Here is a 24,982-nt window from a genome sequence, read left to right on the forward strand (position 1 = left end):
GATGGAGATGCAACCTGTCAGAACACTGTCAATGGTGCTCCTGTAAGATTCAGTTAAAATGGGGGAAGGTTCCTCGCTTGCCTCAATGTCCTCAGGAAATGGAGGTGCTGCTGTGCCTTCTTATTCAGCAAGGTGATATTGAAGGACCAGGTGAGGTCGCCTGCAATGTGAATTCCCGGAACTTGGTGCAGTTAACTCTGTCTACAGAGGAGCCATGTACTGTATACACAGAGAGAGATGGTGCATCTGCACCTTCCTAAAGTCCACAATCATTTCCTTGATCTTCCCTACATTCAAATTTTGGCTGTTCTCACAGCAGTTCACCAACCGCTCCACTTGCTCACCGCACTCCGACTCACCGTCGTTGTTGATGAAGCCAACCGCTGTAGTGTCATCGCAAACTTGATGATACGGTTTGAGCTGAATCCTGCGACACAGTCATGCATCGGCAATGTGAACAGTAGTGGGCTGAGCACACTGCCCTGGGGAGAGCCAGTGCTCAGCATAAAGAGCTAGAGATGTTGCTACCCACGCGGACTTTCTGTTAGGAAGTCCAGGATCCAGTTACGGAGGGAGGCATTGAAACCCAGCTAGGACAGTTTCTGAGGTATTGTGAGTCCCTCTAGCAACACACATCAAAGTTGCTGGTGAATGCAGCAGGTGAACGTTGACTGTACCTCTTCCTATAGATGCTGCCTGGCCTGCTGCGTTCACCAGCAACTTTGATGTGTGTTGCTTGAAATTCCAGCATCTGCAGCATTCCTCGTGTGTGTCTGTGTCTCTCTAGATGGGATTACGACTTGGAAGTGAAACTATACCAATGAAACTCCAGTTTATTTTCTATTGATCCCCCAACCTGGCTCTGATATAAAACAAGGATCAAGAATCAACTTTGTTCACTAAACACATTTACATGTATTGGGAATTTGCTGTGGCGTGTTGGCACAACAACAAAAAATCAACAATTATAAACATTAAAGTTTCTGCAGATGCTGGAAATTACAAAGAATAATGAATTATATAAAAATAAAGATAGAAGTATAGATATGGAGGTAGTTACAATGTAAATAGCATTATAAAAACTAGTTTACAGTGTTTACAGTACAGTGCAGTGACTGAGGTAACTGATAGAGAGGGTGGGGGAGGTAACTAGAATGGTTGATCAGATTAGCTTCCTGGTGAAGAAACACTGAGGTTGGCTTAAAGTTTTTATTTTAGATCCTTAGCACTTTCCTGAAGGGAGCATTTAGAAAAGGCAGCTCACTAAGTGGGTAGTGTCTGGGATGGTTTTTATTTTCCTACCCGTCACTTTGTAAGCCCTGTAGTGATGATAGACTGCAGCCAATGAGAGGATGCTCACAACATACAGAAACTACAGCAGACTGTCTCTCAATGACCGCTTGTTAATTACTGTGTGGATACTTTACCTTCCCTCTAACCACACCTTTTCCAACCAACAGGCTGAGAATGAGAAGCTGACCTGGCGGGATCGAGTTCTTGGCTACCTGGGGAACTTTGTCTCGATTCTGTTCATGGTAGGATCAGTGGCACTTCTTTTTTAACAGTATCAGTCTGAAGCAACATTTTACTAAATGGAATTTGAGGTTTGTGTTTAAAACAAAATGTCAAGAACGAGAAGTGCCTCAAGTCCAGCCAAGGGCTGTTGTTGGAGGTAATGCTGCCCAGAGTGAAGTTTGTGAAAGCCGATAATCCTGACTACTTTTCTTTTATGTGCAGATTGGTCTGACATTTTCTGCTGTCTTTGGAGTCATTATATATCGAATCTCCATAGCCACAGCCATGGCAATAAGTGCAACTGAGGGCAGCAAGTCAAACATCCGGGTCACAGTGACTACAACTGCTGTTATCATTAACCTTTTGCTGATTCTTATCCTGGATGAGATTTATGGAGCTGTTGCTGAGTGGCTGACGAAAATGGGTACGTCCAAATGACAAGGTCCGTCCAGAAGGAGTCAAATATTCAGTGAGGTGTCACTGAAACCTTCTGGGGTCATTCCTTCGTCCACATTGTTAAGATTGTAATGATTGGGGTTAATGTTTCTAAAACAATAAAATAAATTATTATGTCAGTTTTTAAAAGAATTTTTTGTTCAGATGGGATAAAAACACTTCTGGAGGATTATAGTTCTTTAAAATTTATTTCTGGGACATTGAAGCTATTGACTGGAGGTTAACACACTGGTTATATTCTAGACTAGAGATCAGTATATTTCCATATGTTAAAGAATGAATGATTTTTAAATATGTAAAGAATTGCACTGTGTGCAGTTTTGGTTGCCTTATTATTGCTAAAAGTGGCCAAATTGGGAAGAGTGTAGAGAGGGTTAACAGGGCTAAAAAAGCCTGAGTTAAAGGGAGAAGATGGCCAGACTATGTAGATCTTTATTTTAGGCATGAAAATAAAGCTCAGTGCCCAGTGTACCTGTCCAGGTAGATGTGAAGCTTGCAGGACACTGAAACTAAACAAAATATTTTTAGAGTCCGAATCAACATTTTTCCATTGGCCCATACCATTCAGCTTAGTTCAGTGGGCAGCTTTGCCTGCATAACAACAATGGCTGCACTTTAGAAATAATTCCTTATCATGAAGCACTTAGGCATAAACTATGAATATGACGTTGCTCTGCACAGGTGCAAACTCTTTTTCTCTTACAGAAAAGATTTGCCTCCAGGTGACTGCTTTTGCAAGGTCCCAAACCAACCTGTGTCTAATGCTGTACTTTTAAAAGATAATTACCACTGTAAGGTGGGAGACAATCTGTAGCCTTCATTCCTTCAGGTACTGCATCAGAATTATGAACCATTACAGACAAGCTCTGATCATTCTCTCTTCCACTGCTTGGAAATCCCAGTGGTTTGGCATCTGATTCTATGTTCCCTTTAACACATCTGGAGCTCTTGTTCCTGAACTCCCTTTAAACTTGGTGCTTTCCTATTTCATGTGTTCCTTTTTAACATACCAGACCACTGGTTTCCCCACTCCCTTTCAAACACTGGGGCATTAGATCCAGCAATCCTTTCAAACTCACCAGGGTCCTGTTTCCCAAGCTCACCTGGTTCTGATTCCCTCTCTCCCTTTAAATTAACCAGGTTGACAGGGAAGTTTATTCTACTGCTGTGTTGTATTAAAAAAACATGCATTAGAAATGTTGTTAAAGGAAAATAACATCAGATAGTCCAGAAGGTTACCAGTCCAGCTCCGCCAAAATGTGTTGGATTAACAGAGCTTAATTGTGTGCACTTTTTTGTAATGATTTTGAGGGTTAACTGTAGCCTGAACAATGGTAGTACTTCCTTAACACTTCCCAAACAAGTTCCATGTGAACTTTAGTATTCAGTGAAGGAGCAACTGAATTTTGATTTAATTCCTCATCTAAAAGATGACACCTTTCGTTGTGCAATGCACCATCAGCGTTGCACACAAGTATAAGAGTGCACGCCTATCCTCTAGTCTTGAGTGTGCGACCTGAAGCCCCAGATTTCTACCTCTGAGGCAGATGGACTGTTCTGGAGTGTGTTCCATGACAGCAGCACTGTACCATAGTGGTCAGCAACCGATGCTTTGTGGTACAGGTGACCAGAGTTCAATTCCCAGTGCTGCCTGTAAAGAGTTTGTATGTTCTCCCAGTGACCATGTGGGTTTCCTCCAGGTGCCCTGGTTTCCTCCCACGGTCCAATGACATACCGGTTGGTAGGTTAGTTGGTCATTGTAAGTTGCCTCGTGTTTCGACTAGAATTAAATTGGAGGATTGCTGGGCGGTGTGGGTCAAAGGGCCAGATGGGCCTATTCTGTGCCGTATCTGAATAGACTATTAACTCAGCATAAAGTGGCTACTGGATTATGGCTTTGTGGATGGGAAAAGAATTAAAGCAAGTTAATGACGAAGTACACGAAAACTCTGATAAATATCTGGTAATAACATGCTATATGGTTTGTTTGCTATTGAAGTATACTTAACAGTCTAATGCTTTGTATGTCAGTGAACGGGTTAAGCCCATAGAAACCCTGGCTCAGACTTGGCACAACTTCAAAGACTTTTTCCCACTCTCATGACTCAACTTTCATGCAAAGTAGGAAGCCTTGTGAAGCATGATATTCAAATAGAGTTAAAAGATGAGTATTAATAGTTTTGAACATGTTCTGATACTAATAGCTCATCAAAACCTATTAAATATACTTAGAGTTATCTGTTATCTGTTTGTTTTTTCAGAAGTTCCCAAAACAGAAAAGATCTTTGAAGAAAGATTAATTCTGAAAGCATTCCTCTTAAAATTTGTCAACTCTTATGCTTCTATTTTCTATGTGGCCTTTTTTAAAGGACGGTAAATTTCAATGATTTAATATTCTTTGAAAAGAATAAATGGTATAGTCTACATTGAATCTTAAAGGAAGATTGTTAATTTGCTGTTTCTGAGATTTATCTCAATCTTCCTGCACAATGAAAGTTGATCAGGAAAACCACCAAGGACATTCCCTGTAATAGTGTTAAAAGGAATGGAAAGCTGGCAATGGCTGTGCTTGTATTGATTGCCAGGACTCTAAGTTTATGGCCCATTCCGAATAATTGACTTATTTAACTTGGTACAGCTTCAACTGAACTGGCACTTTGTTCCTCAATTTAGATTTGATTGATCTGAGCATTTAGAAATTCTAAGGATTTTATGTTTTGAACCAAATTGTTGATGCGCATTTCTCTCATGAGGAACTGGTAATTGGGAGTGCTACCCAGGTCACCTTTACTTGATAGTTTTCCTGTTTAGGGATATCTTGATGCTATATAAATACAAGCTATTGTTGGTAAGCACTCTACTTGAAGTCAATGGAACTGTAGATAAAGATAACTGGCTGCCAATATGATGGAAATTTGCTTTACATTACTGCATAAGATGAGTGTCTGCTGTATTTTGTATTCTCAGAAGGAACACAAAAATAGCATTTTATTCATCCTCAGCTGTTAGTCTCACTGAGGAGTATTTATCTGTGCATTAGAAAGTAATAGTATGCTGCTATTGTTGTGGATGGTCTAACCTTGAAGTGAAGCCACAATCTTATGATTTAACTGACCATCTGATGATTTACTGCTTTTATTCAAATGAATATTAAATTTATATTAAATATATAATTATATATATGACATTTATATTAAAATGAATAAACAATGTGAGAAGCACAGTTGTATGTTGAAGTACATGATAATAGTATATCTCCACGGCAGGTTTGTTGGTCGACCTGGGAAATATGTTTATGTCTTTCACAACTATCGAATGGAAGAGGTAGGAGGACAAATTTTATGCACGGTGTTACTGTAGCATTGAATAATTCTGTGGAATTCATTATATAAAATTTAATGCTTTATATGCTTCAAGATAAAATACTTTCACTTTCCCTTCACTTCTAACCAGTGCGCCCCTGGAGGTTGTCTGATTGAGCTCTGTATCCAGCTCAGCATTATTATGCTTGGAAAGCAACTTATTCAAAACAATCTCTTCGAAATTGGAGTTCCGTACGTACTATCACTGCTTCTGTTTGTTCTTCAACTGTTTTCTAACCAAAAGGATATTTCTTTACCTCATATTGCAACTTCATATATTGTATGCAAGGCAGCAAGGAAGCCGAGGCAACACTTGGTGAACTTGTCCAGTTACTAACTATATCTATAGACCTGAAATATCTCTTTGATATATGTATGGGCATTAATTCAGGACAATAATATAGAGGGGAAAATTGGTCTCATATGCTTTGTGATCTATCCTTTGACCAAGTTTCTACCTACAGTCATGATAGTGTTGTCTTCTTCAGGAAGAACAAGATTAGACTTGATTTAAGTAATGTGTAACAGAGTTGAGGACCCTGGTCAACAGTCAGACATAAACATTTGCAACTTGTGCTAAATACTGGTGGGAACTCGTTCGATTATATCTTGCTATATTCAGGAGGAACACTGAGATAAGCAGTAAGATTTGAAGCCAGACCAGAAGTTTCTTCCAAACTGAAAGATTAAGCCTGCAACTATATGACATTTCTCAATGTAATAAAATGCCTTTATTTATTTATTCATTCATTCATTTATCCATCCATCTATTCATCTATTGAACTATCCATCCATCCATCCATCTATCTATTTATTGAGATATAGCATGGAACAGGCCTTTCTAGCCATTTGAGCCACGCTACCCAGCAATCCCCTGATTTAATCCGAGCCTAATTATGGGATAATTTATAATGCCGAATTAATCTGTCAGCCTGTATGTCTTTGGACTGTGGGAGGAAACCAGAGCACTTGGAGGAAACCCACATAGTCACGGGGAGAATGTGCAAACTTCTTACAGGCAAGGACAGGAATTGAACCCCTGTTGCAGGTACGGTACAGTTTTGTGCTAACCAATATGCTACTGTGCTGCCGCACTCTGTAGTCATAATGGTGAAGGCGACAAGACTCTTAGTGAAGGAGAAGGGTTATTTGAGGGCAAAATTTCTGAGTATTTTCAATTAGTAAAGGAAAACTGAGAGTCTTAGATAGAATGTTCTATTATAGGTGCCACAGGATGCAAACTTTTTGATTAAAGGTAGTGCTGGAGCAGAAAGCTGGGCAAAATTAGAGATGCCAAGGAGCCCTCATTACTCAGGATGCTTGGGTTGCAGGCACCAGCACCACTGGCCAGTTGGCAGTGTTGCTAATTGTGCACTTGTTGATGATATGCCAGCTTCATCTGTTACAAGCTGTCAGTGGAAGAAATCCTCCAGCAGAATGCTGGGCTGTGAGCCGGTAACAGTGACGCATTTCCAAGTCAGGATGTTGCCTGAGTTAGAGGAGAAATTACTGGTGATGATGTTCCAAGTTGTTACTCTCCTCGATCTGTTACAAGATAAGCGATTATGTGCTTGGGTGGCGTTGTCGAGCTTGAAAACAATTTGAAGGTGGAGGAAATGAATTTAGAATGACTGACCAAGCAAATGGGCTACAGTCCTGGACTGTGTTTTGATCTTGAACAATGATGAGGTTGCAATCATGATGGGAAATATAAATATGAGAAAGACAAACATTATTTTATAATGAGTTACGGAAAGCTTTAAGGTCATTTATGCAGCTACACAAAAAAATTGATAGGATGTTTGCAAAATTGAATTAAATGTCAAATTAGAAGGTAAAAGCCCCACTGTGCTCAAGCATTTTATACTGCAGACATGAAGGAATTTGACTGTAAAATGCTCTTTTAATCCCATTTTAATTTTTAAATTTTTAGATTGCTATAATTTCAGAGAGGAGTTGACACTCTGCTGCACCAAATGCATGATCTTGTCAAAGGTCATGTTTCCAATTTTGTGCCTCAGTTACAGAAATATTAATTTTGGCTTTTTCACAGGAGGATAAAAAAATTGTTCAGAAAGCTAAAGGATGAAAGGACTGAAACCAACATATCGAGTATCCCAGATGCTATTAGGGAACCACAACAATGGGATCTGGATTATAATTTGGAGCATTTTACTGGTCTGACGCCAGAGTATATGGAGATGAGTGAGTTTTTTTATTGATTGTGAATCTTGCTTATATACTTTCAAGTGGATCTACCAGTTTTGAAATGTGGTCGGAAATGTTTGTTGCATGAGATGAACAAAACATTGCAGAATAAGACACTTATTTCACAAATTTAATTAGTAGATAAACAAATTCACGGCTAGTTCGGGCTGTTCGCATGATAGGATGGGGTTTCTTTCATTTTGTATGACAGTGAGAAGGAGTGAATTTTCTTTCCCACTGAATTCAATGAAATAGAGCAACAACAGTGTAAAGTATGGAAAGCCATTGATAGCAAGGGCGTGAAATATGTTACAGATTTAGACATCTAATAAGAAAGATCATCATCTTATTAGCCTCCAGTTCCATAACTTGATTTGAATTAAGAAGAATTAGACTGTGGGTGTAGCAAGATGTACAATGTCCATAATAAAGCAGGGGAGCTGGAGGAAATCACAAATCCCAGATATATTTAGGATTACAGAGACATGAGCGCAGAGAAATTAGAAATGTGAGTTTATATATTTCAGAATTGGAGTACAGCCAACTTTGGTGATTATAAGGTAGTAGAAACAGAGACACTTGTAAGGAAGACAATTCTTGAGTCCATGATGCTGATAAACAAAGAGGACACATGATCTAAAGGCAATGCAATAAATAAACAAATCCATTATTCTTTAAAAATGTAAAGTAATTATTCTGTGATATTGTATCTCCCGCGTTGTTGATAGGCAAGAAGAGGTAGATAAAGACAATCAGAGAACGAGTCCCTACAATATATACAAGATTCTTATTTACTCCTTTTACAAAAAAAAGCAACAGGGTAGGATCTCTTGAATCTAATAATAAAAAATAAAGCAGAATAAATAAAAGAAATAAAAGTAGGGGAATATCTAAGCACAATGACCTAAATGTTTCAGAATCAGAATTAGAATCAGGTTTAATATCCCTGGCATATATCATGATGTGTGTTGTTTTGTGGCAGCAGTAAATTGCAATACATCATAACAATAATAAACTATAAATTACAATAAGAAATATATATATATATAAATTAAACTAAATAGGTAGTGCAAAAAGAGAGCAAGAAAAAGAGAGACAAAATAGTGAGGTAGTGTACATGTGTTCATTGTCCATTCAGGAAACTGATTGTGGTGCGGAAGAAGCTGTTCCTAAAACTTTGACTGTATGCCCTCAGTCTCCTGTATCTCCTACTTGATGGTAGCAATGAGAAGAGGGTATGTCCTGGGTGATGGGGGTCCTTAACGATGCATGGCGTCTTTTTGAGACATTACCTTTTGAAGATGTCCTCAGTGCTGGGGAGGTTAATGCCCATGATGGAGCTGAGTGAGTTTACAACTCTCTGCAGATTTTTCCAGTCCTGTGCAGTGGCCCCGCTGTACCAGATGGTGATGCAACCAGTTGGAATCTCCATGGTACATTTGTAGAAATTAGCAAGAGTCTTTGGCGATATACCAAGTCTCCTCAAACTCCTAATGAAATATAGCCACTGTCATGACCTCTTTATATCAATATGTTGGGTCCAAGATAGGTCTTCAGAGATGTTGACACCCATGAACTTGAAACTGCTCACTCTTTCTACTGTTGATCCCTTAATGAGGACTGGTGTGTGTTTCCTTGACTTCTCCTCCCTGAAGTCCACAATCAATTCCTTTGTCTTACTGAAACAGAGTGCAAGGTTGATGTGACACCACTCAACCAGCTGATCTATCTCACTCCTGTACACCTTCTCATCACCGTCTGAGGTTCTGCCAATAATAGTTGTGTATTCAGCAAATTTATAGTTGGCATCTGAGTTGTGCGTAGCCACACAGTCGTGGGTGCAGAAGGAGTAGAGCAGTGAGCTAAGCGGTATTCTTTAGGTGCAACAGCAAGGAGAAGATACACTTGAAGATGACAATAGTGGAAGATATAAGCATATTGAAGGTCAGGTTAATGGTTTGGAGTAGAGCTGATTTTGATGTGTTAAAATAGAATTTAAGAAGAATTAGTGAGCAAAAATATTGAGAAAATGAAACTGTAGAACAATAATGGAAAACATAAAATGGTGCTCAATAGGGTACAGGCAAAATACAGTCCAGTAAAATGATTAAAATAACCATGAATCAAGATGAATGAATATATGAGGGAACAAAGGTGATGAGGAAAGAGACATATATTTAATACAATCAGTGGCCACTTATTAGTACAGGAGTAGAACCTGGTTTGTTCATCTGCATCCATTTCAAGGTTCAACATGTTGTGTATTCAGAGATGCTCTTCTGCGCACCACTGTTGTAATACATTGTTATTTGAGTTACTGCTGCCTTCCTGTCAACTTGAACCAGTTTGGCCATTCTCCTCTGACTTCTCTCATTAACAAGGTGCTTTTGCTACTCAGTGGGCTTTTTTTTTTTTGCTTTTATCACCTTTCTCTGAAAAACTCTAGAGACTGTTGTGTGTGAAAATCCCAAGAGATCAGCTATTTCTAAGATACTCAACCACTCCATCTGGCACCAGCTATCATTCCATGGTCAAAATCACTTAGATCATATTTCCTCCCCATTCTGATGTTCAGTCTGAACAAAAACTGAACCTCTTGACTGTGTCTGCATGCTTTTTGAGTGGAGTTGCTGCCACATGTTTGGCTGGTTAGATATTTGCATTAACAAGCAGGTGTACCTAAAAAAAAAAGTGTTTATAGACCGCTTGGGAGTATTTGTTAAGAAGAAATTGAAAGAATTCAAAGAAGTAAAAGAAATGATTAAGAAGGCAAAGGGGAATGGTGAAGTTAAATTATCAGGGAACATAAAAATAATAGAATTATTTTAGTAGCGCATTAATAGAATACGAAGATTGAGGATGTGGAAAAGGCCATTAAGGGGCAGATGAGACAATAGTACAAGTAACAGCAGGAAAATGGAAGAAATGATAAATTATAATTGTATATCAATATTTTCTAGGAGGAATAGAAGAGTGAACATGACATTCAAAACGAGAAGTATGATGAGTGATGAACAATTTGAAAGGAGTGGAACAGTATGCATTAAATAAAATAAAAATAGACTACCAATCTGATCAAGCTGCAACACAAAGAGTAGATTTATGCCAAACAGGGGGAAAACATGCAATAAACGAAGTTAAACAATCTGACACATCATATTAAAGCTCTGCTGCCCGGCTATATCTAATTCCGAAGAGCAGGGGACAATTAAAAATCTCCGAAAACTTTCCCAGTCTCTGTAATGATGGGGCCCTGCATGAAAGTGGAAACTAAAGCTGAAGAATTCATAACCATCTTCAGCAAAATAACCTTCCTCTTGACTCACCATCCCAGAAGCCAATCTTACATCAGTTTAAGTCACTTCATGTGATATCAAGAAGTGGTTGAGAGCACTAGGTTCAGCAATGGGTACGCTCCAAATAGCACACCAGCTGCAGTTCTGAAGGCCTACGTATTCTCTCCAAGTTAGACACCATCCTGACTATGAAATAAATTGTTAGTGCCCGGTGTAAATCCTGGAACTCCCAGCCCAACAGAATCCAGGAAATTCCCATGAGAACGATTGCAGTGGTTGGAGAAGTTGTCTCACCGCCATTATTTTTAGGAGCAAAGAAGATTGGACAGTAAATACTGACATTAATAGCAATGTTCCTATCCTGGAAAAAAAATCTAAAACCTAAAGGAGGATAAAACCTCATTCTAAATTTTTGAATTTATGGATGAAAACACATTGGGATGTGAGGGAATACTCAGGATGGGTGAATAATGGGAAAATAAGTTCAGCACTGAAAAGTGCATCCTGCTGCACTTCAGGAGGAAAAATTGGGAGACCATGTATAATTTAGAAGATGTGAGTTTGTGGGATAGAGGAACAAATGATATTGGAGTACAATACACTAATTACTGACAGTTACTATCACTGGTTGCCAAGGTTAACTAGGCAGCAGGGTTTATGTATGTAATTATAAAGAATGTAAGTTTTCCTTAACCTGTGTAAGCCTTGGTTAAGCTAGATAATGTTTATTGCATACAATACTGATTTCTGTTCTATATGAGGAAATTGGGTCATTAGATAAGGTGCAAAGAAGCTGTGTAAGGATGGTACCAGGGTCAGAGAAAGGTGAACAGATTGGCTTACTTTCCTCTGAAGAGAAGAAGGCATAGGGATGACCTGATAGAGATCAAGGAAATGGAATGCTTTTTGACAGAGTGAATAGAGAGATAATGTTTGCCAATGAGAGGAGAGCATAACAAAGGGCCATCAATGTTAGATGGTCACTAAGAAATCCAACAAGGAATTCAAAAGGAACTTCTTTATTCAAGAAATGCTGAGAATATGGAAGTCACCACCACAGGCAGTGGATGAAGTGAATAGTGCCAATACTTTTAAGAAGAGGCTGGCTAAGCATATGTAGACATAATTTTCTGGGGAATTTTTATTCTCCAAATCCAACTGTCCTTGAGAACCTAGTGGAAAGTTGAATCACTGCAGCCTGTCTGAAAGTTGTTAAGCAGTAGGTTACACAACGTAGACTCAGTGACCTTGGAGGAATGCCGGTGTATCGCCTTGTCATAATGATGGACGACTTGGAGGAGAACACAGTTGATTTCAATCCCAAGCACCTGTTCTCCTTTTAGACGGATAAGGATAAGAAATTTGGGAGATACTGTCGGACAAGCCGTGTAATTTGATGGTGTAGATTTCACAAATGGTATCAATTATTGTGGTGTGCGGGTAGTGTAGAGACCAACGTTTTGTTCTCCTTACTCCACACTTAACTGAATGATACAGAGAACTGAAATTGTGTACGTTGAGAGGCTTTAATAAACATTATTTTTTTCCAGTTGTCCAGTTTGGTTTTGTGACGCTTTTTGTCGCATCCTTTCCCTTGGCACCATTGTTTGCGCTTCTAAACAACATCATTGAAATACGGCTGGATGCCAAAAAATTTGTCACTGAGCTAAGAAGGCCAAATGCAGAGCGTGCAAAAGACATAGGTACGTCTGCACTAAAAAATATGCATTTACAATTCACTGGAAATCATGCCTGTGAATGTGATTTGCACTGATGGTCTTGTATTTTTATATAAGTGTGTCTTCTTTATCTAATAGGCATCTGGTATAACATTCTGAGTGGACTGGGGAAACTCTCAGTTTTCATCAATGTAAGTCAGTAAACTTTCTGCTAACTTTACTAAACAAATAGAATCTTCATTTATATGAAACAGGGTTTAGCCATAATTGAAGTGACACAAATGATTGCCTTTTTATTAAACAATTTGTAGAGTAAAATCAGAATAATTATCATTTATCTAAACTGTGAATGGAAAATTCTGCTCTTATTGGTTCTACTCATAAACCCTGAATCCTGGAGTGCAGTACAAGTGGAGTTGTTTTTCTGGGACTGTATGGGCTTTCACTAGTTGCTTCATTTCCCTCCTGCAAGGTTATCGATTCCTGTAAGTGAAAAAAGAATCAAAGGAAGTTTGATTATGAAAGAAAAAAAGTCAAAGAGGTACTGGGAAATAAGGAGAGGTGAATTTGAGGCTCAGGAATTTCTCCGATGGAACCCGATGAGCCAAATAGCCTCCTTCAAAGTCAAATGATGTAACTGCTTACATGGCAGGTTTAATTTGAAAGTTCTAGAAATGTTGACTTTCTGTTCAAACAGTGACTTCCTGTGTTTGTTTAACTTGAAGCAAATTTAACACAGGCTCTGCCTGTTATGTGTCCATTAATTTTCTTTATTTCTTCATAGTTTTTTATGCTGTTGTGGCATCCATCAACAAAAACTCAAGTAAATTGTGCAGGAAGCTATATTTTCCAGCATTGATTTATAAGGAACACTCTGCACTGATGTACTGAGGCCAATGTTAGATTTGTTGACTTAATGAATATATTCCCTTGTGGAAGTAAAATTAACAAATTGGCAGAGCTCAATGTAAACTTCCTTAGTGAAAAAGAAACAATCTTGATCTCATTTCAGGACTAATTGAGATGTCCTAAGGCAGACTGTGCCGTGGAAAGCCTTCCCTTAATGTTGCATTAGGGGATGCACCTTTTCCTGTTTGTAGATAGTGATCTGACGTTTCAAGGCAGAGGGAGAACTATGCTTGAAACTGAAGAATGGCTCTAATCCTGAGTTATTCAGATAATCAGGCCCTAGGTCAGGCTTCTCAAAGTACTCAGCATCCACACACCAAAATTCTGGACTATTGAACAGATTTTACAGAAACAACAGAGTGGACAATTAAAGGACGAGAATGCCCTTCTTGGCAACAGACCGTCCAAATGTAAAATTTCAAATGTGTACTGTTGATATTCAGATTCTGTAATGATATATGTGCTATGATTAACAATCATTCCACATGATATAAGCACAGCAAGTAAAGGGATGACTTTTATACAAACTTATAATAAACACTGGTTTGATCCATCTTGGGCACTGCATTTTAGGCACACAAAAAAATGAAGACTTTGGAGACGGCACGAGGAAGTTTATTAGAAGTCCCAGAAGTGATGGATTAGTCATACAGAAGTTGGGGTTGTCTCTAAATCAAAGAAGGCAAGAGAGAATTGATAGAAGGGAATGCAATCATAGTATCTATATAGGTTTTGAGAAACTGTGTGAATGAAGTACCACATAAAAAACTCGTTAGAAAAATGCAGTGGAATGATCAGTGTTGACTTAGGTAAACAAAAAAGTTGGCTTATGAACAAAAAGCAAGTAGTTTTTTGGAGAGGAAAATGGTGATTACTGGTGTTTTCCAAGGAATGGTGTAGGACCATGATACATGAATTGAATATTAGAGTAAAGAATAAAAAATCAAGGAAATATTCACCTTCTGTGCTGTTATGACTCTATGCCTCTGTAATTCATAAAATTATGAAGGAGCAAATGGAGTACCTAAGGACAAATTACTTCCAATAACTAACATGCCAATAACCACTGACCTAAGAGCATTGACTAAAGAACCAATAACAGAATATATGTCTTTTGGAGAGGAAGTGGAAAGTAGTGCTTAAGCCGACAGTGGATGTATGTTTAATATGTCTTTGTAATGCAGTTGGATAAATAAATGAAGGAACAGGGGAGAGGGACAAATTTGAATGTACCCTTGCTGACCCAATGGACTGAAAGGATTTTTTCTGTGTGCAGCTGTTAGTGAATACCTGTTTCATATAATTCTACAACAAATTAATGTCCATTACTGAGAGAAAACAGTAACCCTATTTAGTTTAACATTGGAATTGATCTTGCATCTGTTGAATTATGGCATTAAAATATTTTATTTGTGTATCATCCAGGCATTTGTAATCGCTATCACATCAGACTTCATCCCACGCCTTGCTTACCAGTACATGTACAGTGATGATGGCAGTATGCATGGCTTTGTGAATCATACCTTGTCATACTTCAATATCAGTGAATTTCAACAGACCACACATCCCCAATCATCACATTTCACCAATATTAAAGTCTGCAGGTAATTCAATATATTTTCAACTGTTGCTGATGCTTGATTACTGTTTTTCTCAGAAAAGGCCTGCCTTATTCTAACCTTCAAGCTGAGATATAACTTTCCAATATACCGTGTTAGCAAATGCAAAGTTAGCATTCACTTCAAGAGGACTAGAAGCAAGGTTGTAATCCCAAGGCTTTGTAGGGCATTGGCCAGATCTCACTGGAGTATTCTGGGCATTTTTGGGCCCCTATCTATTAAAGGATGTGCTGGCATTAGAGAGAGTCCGGAGGAGGTCCATTAGATTGATTCTGGGAATGAAAGGGTTAATGTATGAGAAGCATTTGATTCTTGGCCTATACTCACTGGAGTTTAGAGGAATGAGGGGGGATCTCATTGAAACCTATTGAATACTGACAGGAAATAGTCAAGTTCTAGTGGAGTTAGTGGGTTGATTAGTCTTACTGCTTGGGGAGAGAAGCTGTTTTCGAGTCTCGTGGTCCTGATTAGATGCTATGTAGCTTTCACCTTGATGGGAGTGAGACAAACAGTCCATGAGCAGGGTATGTAAGATTCTGCCCACTGGCCCTTTCAGACACCTTTCTGTATACATGTCCTCGATGGTGGGTAGGGTGGTGCCAGTGATGCATTGGGCAGTTTTGATTATCAGTTGTAGAGCATTCTTATCCTCTGCACCGCAGTTTCTGTACCGAGCAGTGATGCAGTTTGTAAGGATGCTCTCTACTCCACATCTGCAGAATGACGTGATTATGGATGTGCAAAGTCCAGCTCTCTTCAGCCTCCTCCTGGTGAGCTTTCCTGACTGTGTAGGGTGGGTTCTAGGGCCACGAGAGGATGTGTTTGATGTACACTCTCAGGGGTTTGAAGCTGCTTGCAGTCTCCACCGCTGCGGCGCCAATGTAACGGAGAGTGTGAGTGTATACATTCCCCTGAAGACGATAACCATCTCTCTGGTAACAAAGAACACCAAAGTTGGCACTTGAATCAAAGTGTTCCATCCGTCCTCTGCTCTCTACACACCTTTACTATCAGTTCCTGTCTCATGCCCCGATGGCTGAGTTCTGCCCTTCCACAGCTGGAGATGAAGCAGTTTGGCTTCTACGTGTGGCTGACTCAATGATCAGGAGATGGTGGAGATCATCTCCTTTGCACATCTCCATCCAAGAGTTGGATAGATGATAAGGCTAAGAAAAGGTGAGAGCATTGATCAAGTGGTACCCGTTGATGAAATGTAGCCAGCAGGTTCTGCGGGTAACAGGTTCTGATTAAGGTTGATTCCGATATCTGCCACCACTTGACACAAGAGGTCACTTGCATCTCTTCAGGTTATGGTTCTGAGGTGGGTCAACGAAGTTCAATCTTTGTTCACTGCTAGAGTTATGGCTAAAGCCTTCAATTCATTTAGCAAAAGAATAGCAAAATTCGTAAGTGAGCTTACATCTCTTTTGCTAAACAGACTATCAACAATCTCGAGGGAAGCCTTTCCTTGACATTCAAGGAAACAGCTTTGATACTGAAGTGTTCATTTCCAGATTCGCTTGTCAACTCTTTATGCATTAGTACTGGACTGTGCCCGGAAACTCTGCACTCTTAGTCAGAACCATAAGTTCCTTTTGAGATTGCTCCAGAGAGCTGATCATTATTCTGAAGCTTCCAAGCTATCACTCCAGAGGGAGCAGCTACAGGAACACAAAGACCCACACTCAGCACTTTAACAGCAGTTTCTTCCTGTTTGCCATCAGATTTCTGAGTGATTCATGGACTCAGGAATACCACCTTGTTACTTGTCTTTTGCACAAGTTATTTATTTTCAGGATTGTTTAATGTCATTTCCAGTGCACAGGTGTAAATGAGAACAAAATAATTGCTACTCTTGATCTGATGCAGTACAAAAAAATACAATAATATAAGGAATGCAATAATAAAAAATAGAATAAATACAAATGCATAAGATATTACATTCATAGATTGATTGTATGCCCATAAAGTGTCGCTAGGCACAGAAGTGTCTTTCAGTAAATAAGGAGACTCTGACAGGAAATGATAAAGTAGTGGTGGTGGGGATGGAGGTGTTGATCAGTTTTACTGCTTGGCGAAAGTAACTGACTTTAAGTGTAGTTGTCCTGGCATTTTGCTGTAGAGCACTTTTGTAATTTATAGCAATGATTATGTCTTGCACTGTACTGCTGCCACAGAACAACAACTTTCCATGACACGCATCAGTGGTAATAAATTTAACTGGACAGCTTCAAGGCTCTACTCTGCTTTCACATTTAGGGATATGCTAAAAGTACAAAGATGCCCCCACCCCAGTCCCCACCCAATGTTACCACCTCCAAATCCAAAGTTCACAGCATCTAATAAATACAGAATATGTTCAGCATCTACGAAAAGTGAAAAAGTTCACGTTTCAGGTCCAAGATCTTTCGTCAGGACTGGGAAAGAAGTTAGTTCATGTATTACAGAGGGTGGAGAGGGCAATGGGTGGATTATGAAAGTTTTCTGATAGGGTGAAATGATGTAGCTTTTAAGGGACAGATTATGTTATTTTGTGTAATGTGTTGCCAATGTTGTAAAGTCTGTATGATGTTGCATTGTTTGGTTACTGGGATGTGCCCAGTAGACCAGACTATACAGACTGGACTAACTTCTTTCTCAGAGTTGGGGAAGGGTCTCAGATATAAAACATTAACTGATTCTCTTTGTAAAGGTGCTGTCTGACCTCTGAGTTTTCCACCATTTTCTTTTTTTATTTCAGATTTCCAGTGATTGAATATTTTTTAAAGTTTTCTCTCAAGATTAATGTCTCCCTCCATATTCTTTTTCTTAATTGGTGTAGCAATGTGAAGTTCTCACTTAGCTGGTAAAAGGAATGCTTTTGTGCAATACTTTACATTAATTGAGCTGTAGAAATAGTTCTTCAATCAAATGATGGGCCTGTGATCTGCAATCCAAGTTGCTAATGACTGCAATCATAGCAAAGCATTTAAAAGAGATGGAGGTTCCATCACTTGTGTATTTGGTATTGAGACTGCCCATAGTAACTCTTACTGACCTCCATTTGTGAGTTCTTCTTGGTGATTCAAACTGCAGAATCTGATCCTACCAACAATTATACATTTTTTGTTTTTCTTCGAAAGAACATTTTTTCCTGTGGATATATAACTGCATAAGTATTCTTTCTTACTTATATAATAAGGTTCGGTACAGCCAAGAAGGGCCAAAAGGTCTGTTTCTGTGCTGTAATGTTCTATGGTTCTAATATTGCAATTTAGTTTAACTAATTGTAGAACCTGTACTCTCTCCCACCCTGACACATTGCTACAGGTATAAGGATTACAGAGAGCCACCATGGTCTGATCATGCATATGACTATTCCAAGCAGTATTGGACAATCCTGGCTGCTCGCTTGATCTTTGTTATCATCTTCCAGGTAAGTGATTTGCAGTTAGATTAACAGTACCAATACCGTTTGTACATAAGTGGAGCAATAATTGTAACAAAGTCAACAAGGTTCTCTAAAAATAAACACATTTTGAAGATATCAATTGCTATAGGTAGGTTAGACCTTAGTTCGAAATAAACAGGTCCAAGAAAGCTTTCTCAATCAATATATAGAGGGACCTACTGGAGAGGGTGCTATACTGGTCATCCTCCTGGGAAATGAGGTTGGGCAATTGGAAAAGGTAACAAATACACAATGCTGGAGGAACCTAGCTGGTCAAGTAGCCTCTGTGCAATTAAATTTAAATAGTTCGGGCCAAGACTCTTCTTCAGGACAGAGAAGGAAGGGGAATAAAAAAGTAGGGGGAGGGGAAAGAGGGCAGCTAGAATGTGATAGGTGAAGCCTGGTGGGTGGTAAAGGACAAGGAGTGGAGAAGAAGGAATCTGGTAAGAGAGGAGAGTGGATCATAGGAGAACAGGAAGGAGGAGGGGACACAAGGGAAGTAATAGGCAAGGGAGGAGGGGGGATAATTTTTTTCTGGAAGGATACGTCAATATCCATGCCATCAGGTTGGAGGCTACCCAGACAGAATATAAAGTGTAGCTCCTCCACCCTGAGGATGGCCTTATCTTGGCACAAGGGGAGACCATGGACTAACGTGTCAGTATGGGGATGGGAATCGGAATGAAAATGTTTAACCACCAGAAAGTTCCACTTGTGGTGGATGGAGCGGGCAAAGTGTTGTAGGTGAGTCTAGTAGCTATAATTCTATTAGCTTAAAATTAATTATAGAGAAATAATTGGTGGGTTGACCAATTAAGATCCTGAACTGAAGCAGAGCAACTTTTGGAGCCAGTAAACAGGATCTTGCGGTGGTTGTTCGGGCAATATTTTTTAAAGGGAAAGGAGTGTCTTCCAAGTGGGATACCTTTAAATATGTGATGTCAAGAGTTCAGGGCCTGCATGTACCTGTTAGGGTGAAGGGCAAAGCTGGCAAGTTTCAGAAAACTGGTTGACAAGAGGTATTGGAGCTCTAGTTAAGAAAAAGCACAAGGCATACACTGTGCATGAGCATTGAGGAACTAGTGATCGTCGTGATGATGACAAGAAATGAACGAGTGCACTTAGAAGAGAAGTTAGGAGGGCAAGAAGATGATATGAGATAGATCTGGCAGGCAAAATGAAGAAAAATCCCAAGTGATTTTATAGGTATATTAAGATTAAAATCATAACTACTGGGAGAATGGGTTCCCTTAAAGATCAGCATAGACATCTATAAGTGGAAGTAAAGGAAATGGGTGAGATTTTTAATGACTATTGCTCTTCATTTTTTAGTGTGGGGAGAATGATGGAAGCTAAGAAAATAAGGGATGTAACTGATATTTTCTTGGACCACATATGAATTAGCGGGGAGGAGGTATTGGAAGCCTTGAAGTGCCCTCGGGTGGATAAATCCCCAGGGCCTGACCTAGTGCATTCTTGGACCTTGTGGGAAGATGGAGAAGAAGTTGTGGAGACCCTTTCAGAGACTTTTGCTTCATGTATGGCTCAGGTGAGATTCTGGAGGACTAGAGAGTGGCTAATGAGCTCCTTTGTTTAAAAAGAGATTTTATAAACAAGCCAGGACATCACAGGCCACTGAGAATGACATCACTAGTGAGAAATTTGGTAGAGGGGATTCTGAGGGACAACATCTACTAATACTTGGAGAGATAAGGTCTCATATGGAACAGTCAGCACACCTTTGTGTGTGGGAAGTCATGTCTGAAAAATCTCTTAGAGTTCAGTGTAGATGAGGGTAGGGAAGTGGATGTTATCTATATAGACCTTAAAAAAGACTTTGACGAGCTCCCCCATTGCAGGCAAGTGTGGAAGATAAGATCACATGGGATTATGGGGGAGAATACAGATTGGATTCGTAATTGGTTCAGTAGTAGGAAACAGAGTGGAATGGTCGAGGGTTGTCTCTCAGACTGGAAACCTGTGTCTACTTGTGTGCCTCAGGGACCTCTGTGGTTTCTAATTTATTTACAAATATTTAGGTGGGAATGTACAAGGCGCGATTAGTAATGTTATGGATGATATTAAAATAGGTGGTGCAGTAGACAGTGTAGAAGGTTATGAAAAATTGCAGAGGGTTTTGATCAGCTGGGTATGTGGGCTAAGTGAAGAATGGAAAATGGCTTTCAATACAGATAATAGGGTTTTTAAAATATCATATATACACACAAAGGACAAAACAGTGCAAAGATCCTTTCCATTTATGCTCGTAACTTTGGGAGGTCAAACCAGGATAGGATTTGTACAGGGTCCCGGAAGGTGTTACAGAACAGAGGGACCGAGGAGTTCAAGTGCATCCCTGAAAAGATCAGGCATTCTCTTATTCTCTTCTCTGCCTGAGGGACACGAGACAGAGTATGAAGATCAGCAGTGACCATAGGCAGAAGAAGACTTTGAAGACTATCAACTGAGCATGGGAGAGATGTATCGTCACACCAGTTCAACGTGGACTCAATGACTGAAAGACAGTTCACATGAGCAGCCTGAAAATTTATATTTCCAATGCAAACCAAATAACCTCCCCACACTATGACGATTGTCATCATCAGCGTCAATATTCAACCAAGCACAAGAACCCAAAGGAAAAGTAATCAAATATTGATAAAAGAAACTAACAACAATTCGAAATGAAAAGAGCCCTAATTAAATTACCAGAAATAATGATAGGCCTGAGAATTAGAAACATTTTGGAACTCAGTTAAGATAAAATGAGAACTTGGTATAGGAAGAGAAGATGGATCATGAGAAGTATTGGGTAGGCAGATGCTTTGAAGGACTAATGTTTAAAGAAAATGAACTCCACTCTTAATTAGTAATGAAAATTTGCTCATGGAATTCAAGGTAAGGTTCATTGGAAACAATTGCACCAGTCAGCCATATTAAGATGCACAGTGGAGTATTTCATCAAGTGAAGCATCATGTTTCACTTTGAACAAGATTAAATCGATGTTTTCCTGTTCAAGCAATCAATCACTCATTGTTCCTGACACATAACCTAGAGAATGGGAAACACAGAGCAAGTGTTTCATTTCACCAGGCGACTTGGCTCATTTTTCTCAGCCTCTCTTGACATTCCCATCCTTAGTACAAGTCATGATAGGTATTGCAGAACAAACCAACCAGAGAAATGGAAACCAGAGAGATAACTTTAATTCAGACCATAATCATTCATTACCAAAATAACTTGACAATTGTCACATTAATTGTGTTGCATAGTCATATGCCCTGCTCAATAAGGCATAAAAATGCACCAAATTGGATGCTGTAGGTCACTTAACCCCAAGTCTTCTGCACTCCACAGAACATAGACCTCAAATATAACTAATTGGGGAAATTGTTTGCTGTCCACACCTTCCACAAAGGTTTTAGGTGCCCTGTTGACTCTGTTTCACCATTACCAATTCACACTTGGAAGCAGAAAGTGACTGTTTGGCCTGACAGGCTGTCACAAGCACACTGTAGCTGAGAATGACGAAGGGTTTCACTACAACCACAGCCAGGTTAAAAGCAGATGAGTTTCCAATCTGCTTGATATTTGACTTGGTGGAAAAGTAAATTTCGATGATTTTTCTTTCAGTTTTCCATCTATTAAACATTAAGAAATGTTTCCCCAGCATCAGTTGATTATGGTCAGGGAGCTTTCTTTATGTGGATTAGTATAATTGCACTTCAGTGCAGTATTCTCCTCTGGTTGAATACTTCCTCAGTTTTCGCTATGGAACAATCACTGATGTGACGCACAAGATGCTGGAAGGACTCAGCAAGTCAGGCAGGGAGGTAAATAGACAGTCAACATTTCAGTTCGAAATCCTTCATCTGGGCAATCACTGTTGTCAAGGGAACATTTCACAGGCTTGGCTGAAAGGGCATGTTAATCAGTGTGTTACATTTAAAAAGTCTAGTCAGCACATTGAATTTGTTGGACCATTCAGTGAGATAATAGTTGATCTATGTCCATTTCTTTAACTCAATAGGTTTTAACAACTTTAGTTATGAACAATCTATCATACTCATACATGAGCAATAACTGCAATTGCTTTTTGCAGTGGTGAGTTCTAAACTTCAACATATTCAACATTACAAAGTATTCTCTATTTTCATTCCTGAAAAAACCTAACTTTAAAAAAATCTGTTCCTTCGTCCCATCAGTTTCTCTCTTTGTTCCTCAAACAAATTATCTCTTAATTCATACCCTACCCAATTAAATTCAACAGAATAGATTCTGAGCTTCTGTGCCCTCTGTGTCTGCAGTCAGTCCACTGATATGATAGTATTCTGTTCCAAGATGGATGACTTCATATTTACCCTGGGTGAAATCAATTTGCCGGAGCTTCGCATTATTGTATTAATTTTAAGATGGCCGCACTCTGCTTATCTTTATGTCACTGGGAATCTCATGGCCATGGTGAGAAGGTGTAAACTCCAGAAGTCAGTTTTGAACCAAGGTTCTTGGAGATGTGAGGACGGCAGCTCTTTCATCTCTGCCACTGTGGCACCCAACAAGCAGAGTTCTGTGCTCAAAATTGAGCAGAAAGTGACTGAGGTTTAATATCAGTATTTACAATAAATTGAAAAGAGGATGACATCTTGTAATGTATTTGTTACCCGTTGGAACACAAGCTGCAGGTATCAGCCAGTCAATAATGTTGTCATCCCTTTCAATTCAATTGCTCTGAAGGGAAGCACAGGTCAAAACAGGACTGGATGATTATCACCCACTGTTCTGAGATCTAGCTGAAGAATCAAAATGTGAAAGTGGAGTTTAAGAGGCAAATGTAAACTATTCAGCAGAATGGGAAAATGGCAGGAAGTAATGTTTATGGGGAAGCCTTTGGTGAGCTATTCATAGAACTATTGGGTTTCTGGGCTGCAAGCTCCTTTGTCCTAAGATTCCTAGTGCTCTGCAGTTTACTAAGCTAATAATGGGACCTTCTGACAGTAGGTCATTTACCTAGGGTAGGGTGTTTAACTGAAGGATCCACGTTTCAGTCAGCCTGTGTGCCCTTAATTATGGCTTAATCGTTTCTACTATCCATTATCGTTGATTATTCCTGAAGGTTATTCCAGGCTGTTGTTGATTTCAGAAAGAATATGGGCAACTGCCTGATATCTCCTGAAGGTTGAATCAGTACTTGTAGAGAGAGAATCAATGTGATTAATGTTTTGCAGGCGATCTTTGTGTGCTTTGTATCAGTAATTCAGGTAACTGCAAGGAACAGATTGTCTATAAAGCAGTATTCTTTGTGAATGATGGTGTCACTTTGACATGGAGAACTGGTAGTGCAGAATGCAGGGCGGAGAAGTTGTTCACTTCTTGAATCACAAACAAGAGAAAATCTGCAGACGTTGGAAATCAAAGTCATACACCCAAAATGCTGGAGGAACTCAGCAGACCAGGCACTACCTATGGAAAAGATTAAACAGTTGACGTTTTGGGCTGAGGCCCTTCATCAGGACTGAAAAAAAATTAGAAGTCAGAGTAAGAAGGTGGAGGGAGGAAAGGAAGAGGTACAGGGTGGTAGGTGATATAGGGTGAAACCAGGAGCGGGGGTGGTGAAGTAAAGAGCTGGGAAGTCAATTGGTGAAAGAGATACAGGGTTGGAGAAGGGAGAATCTGATAGGAGAGGACAGAAGGCCATGGAAGAAAGGGAAGGGGGAGGAGCACCAGAGGAAGGTGATGGGCAGATAAGGAGATAAGATCTGAAAGGGAAATGGGAATGCAAAATGCTAAAGCTGAAGTGGGGGGGGGGGCGGGGGAATTACCAGAAGTTCGAGAAATCAATGTTCATTCCATCAGGTTGGAGGCTAACCAGACAGAATGTAAGGTGTTGCTCCTCCGACCTGTGTGGCCTTAAAGTCAATTTCTTGAACTTCCACGACTCCCCCCACCTTTTTATTCTGACTTCTAATCTCTTTTTTTCCCAGTCCTGATGAAGGGTCTCAGCCTAAAACATCGTTTTCAATGGAAGTCTGACCTGCTGAGTTCCTCCAGCACTTCGGGTGTATTTTGGTTCACTTCTTGAGTTCCCATTCTGAATACGTAGATATACATAAATATCTGTTGGCATTCTCACAATCTGCTCAGTTTATATTCTCTCTCTCGACCCTGCACTCAATGTTTTATACCTTCTCAAGTAGCTAAAGACACATCTAAGACTGCATTTTCCCGGGTTCGCCAGCAGTTCCATATACTGTAGAATTGCTAGAATTTAGCAGGCAAACTTTCACACAGACATATTAGTCCTGAATTTACTTGTCTGTAACTTGGAATGCCAGCGACATGGGTGAAGACACAACCAGCCCTGAGGCCTAAGACTGTTGCACTGTACTGTATGTAGACTGATTATATATACATAATGCAATGCTAGGTGATGTGTATGTGGTAGTGGTGTGGTGGTGGTGGGGTGGGTTAATGGTGGAGATGTTGATAGCCTTGATGGCTTTTTGGAAG

The 24,982-nt window shown here is 39.6% G+C and overlaps 1 protein-coding gene across 1 annotated transcript in view; it reads left to right on the plus strand.

Moving 5' to 3' along the window:
• Nucleotides 1-24,982, plus strand: part of LOC134359176 (anoctamin-2-like) — a 130,433-nt gene that overhangs the window by 98,364 nt on the left and 7,087 nt on the right. Inside the window, exons 15-24 of the mRNA XM_063072127.1 lie at nucleotides 1,461-1,535; nucleotides 1,738-1,939; nucleotides 4,233-4,344; nucleotides 5,238-5,295; nucleotides 5,425-5,525; nucleotides 7,387-7,538; nucleotides 12,388-12,540; nucleotides 12,655-12,707; nucleotides 14,851-15,029; nucleotides 18,354-18,459. Of these exons, the coding sequence (XP_062928197.1) occupies nucleotides 1,461-1,535; nucleotides 1,738-1,939; nucleotides 4,233-4,344; nucleotides 5,238-5,295; nucleotides 5,425-5,525; nucleotides 7,387-7,538; nucleotides 12,388-12,540; nucleotides 12,655-12,707; nucleotides 14,851-15,029; nucleotides 18,354-18,459 (1,191 nt within the window). The remainder of the gene's footprint in view (nucleotides 1-1,460; nucleotides 1,536-1,737; nucleotides 1,940-4,232; nucleotides 4,345-5,237; nucleotides 5,296-5,424; nucleotides 5,526-7,386; nucleotides 7,539-12,387; nucleotides 12,541-12,654; nucleotides 12,708-14,850; nucleotides 15,030-18,353; nucleotides 18,460-24,982) is intronic.

Source organism: Mobula hypostoma, chromosome 20 (genome assembly GCF_963921235.1).
Source record: "Mobula hypostoma chromosome 20, sMobHyp1.1, whole genome shotgun sequence".
Lineage (NCBI taxonomy): Eukaryota > Metazoa > Chordata > Chondrichthyes > Myliobatiformes > Myliobatidae > Mobula > Mobula hypostoma.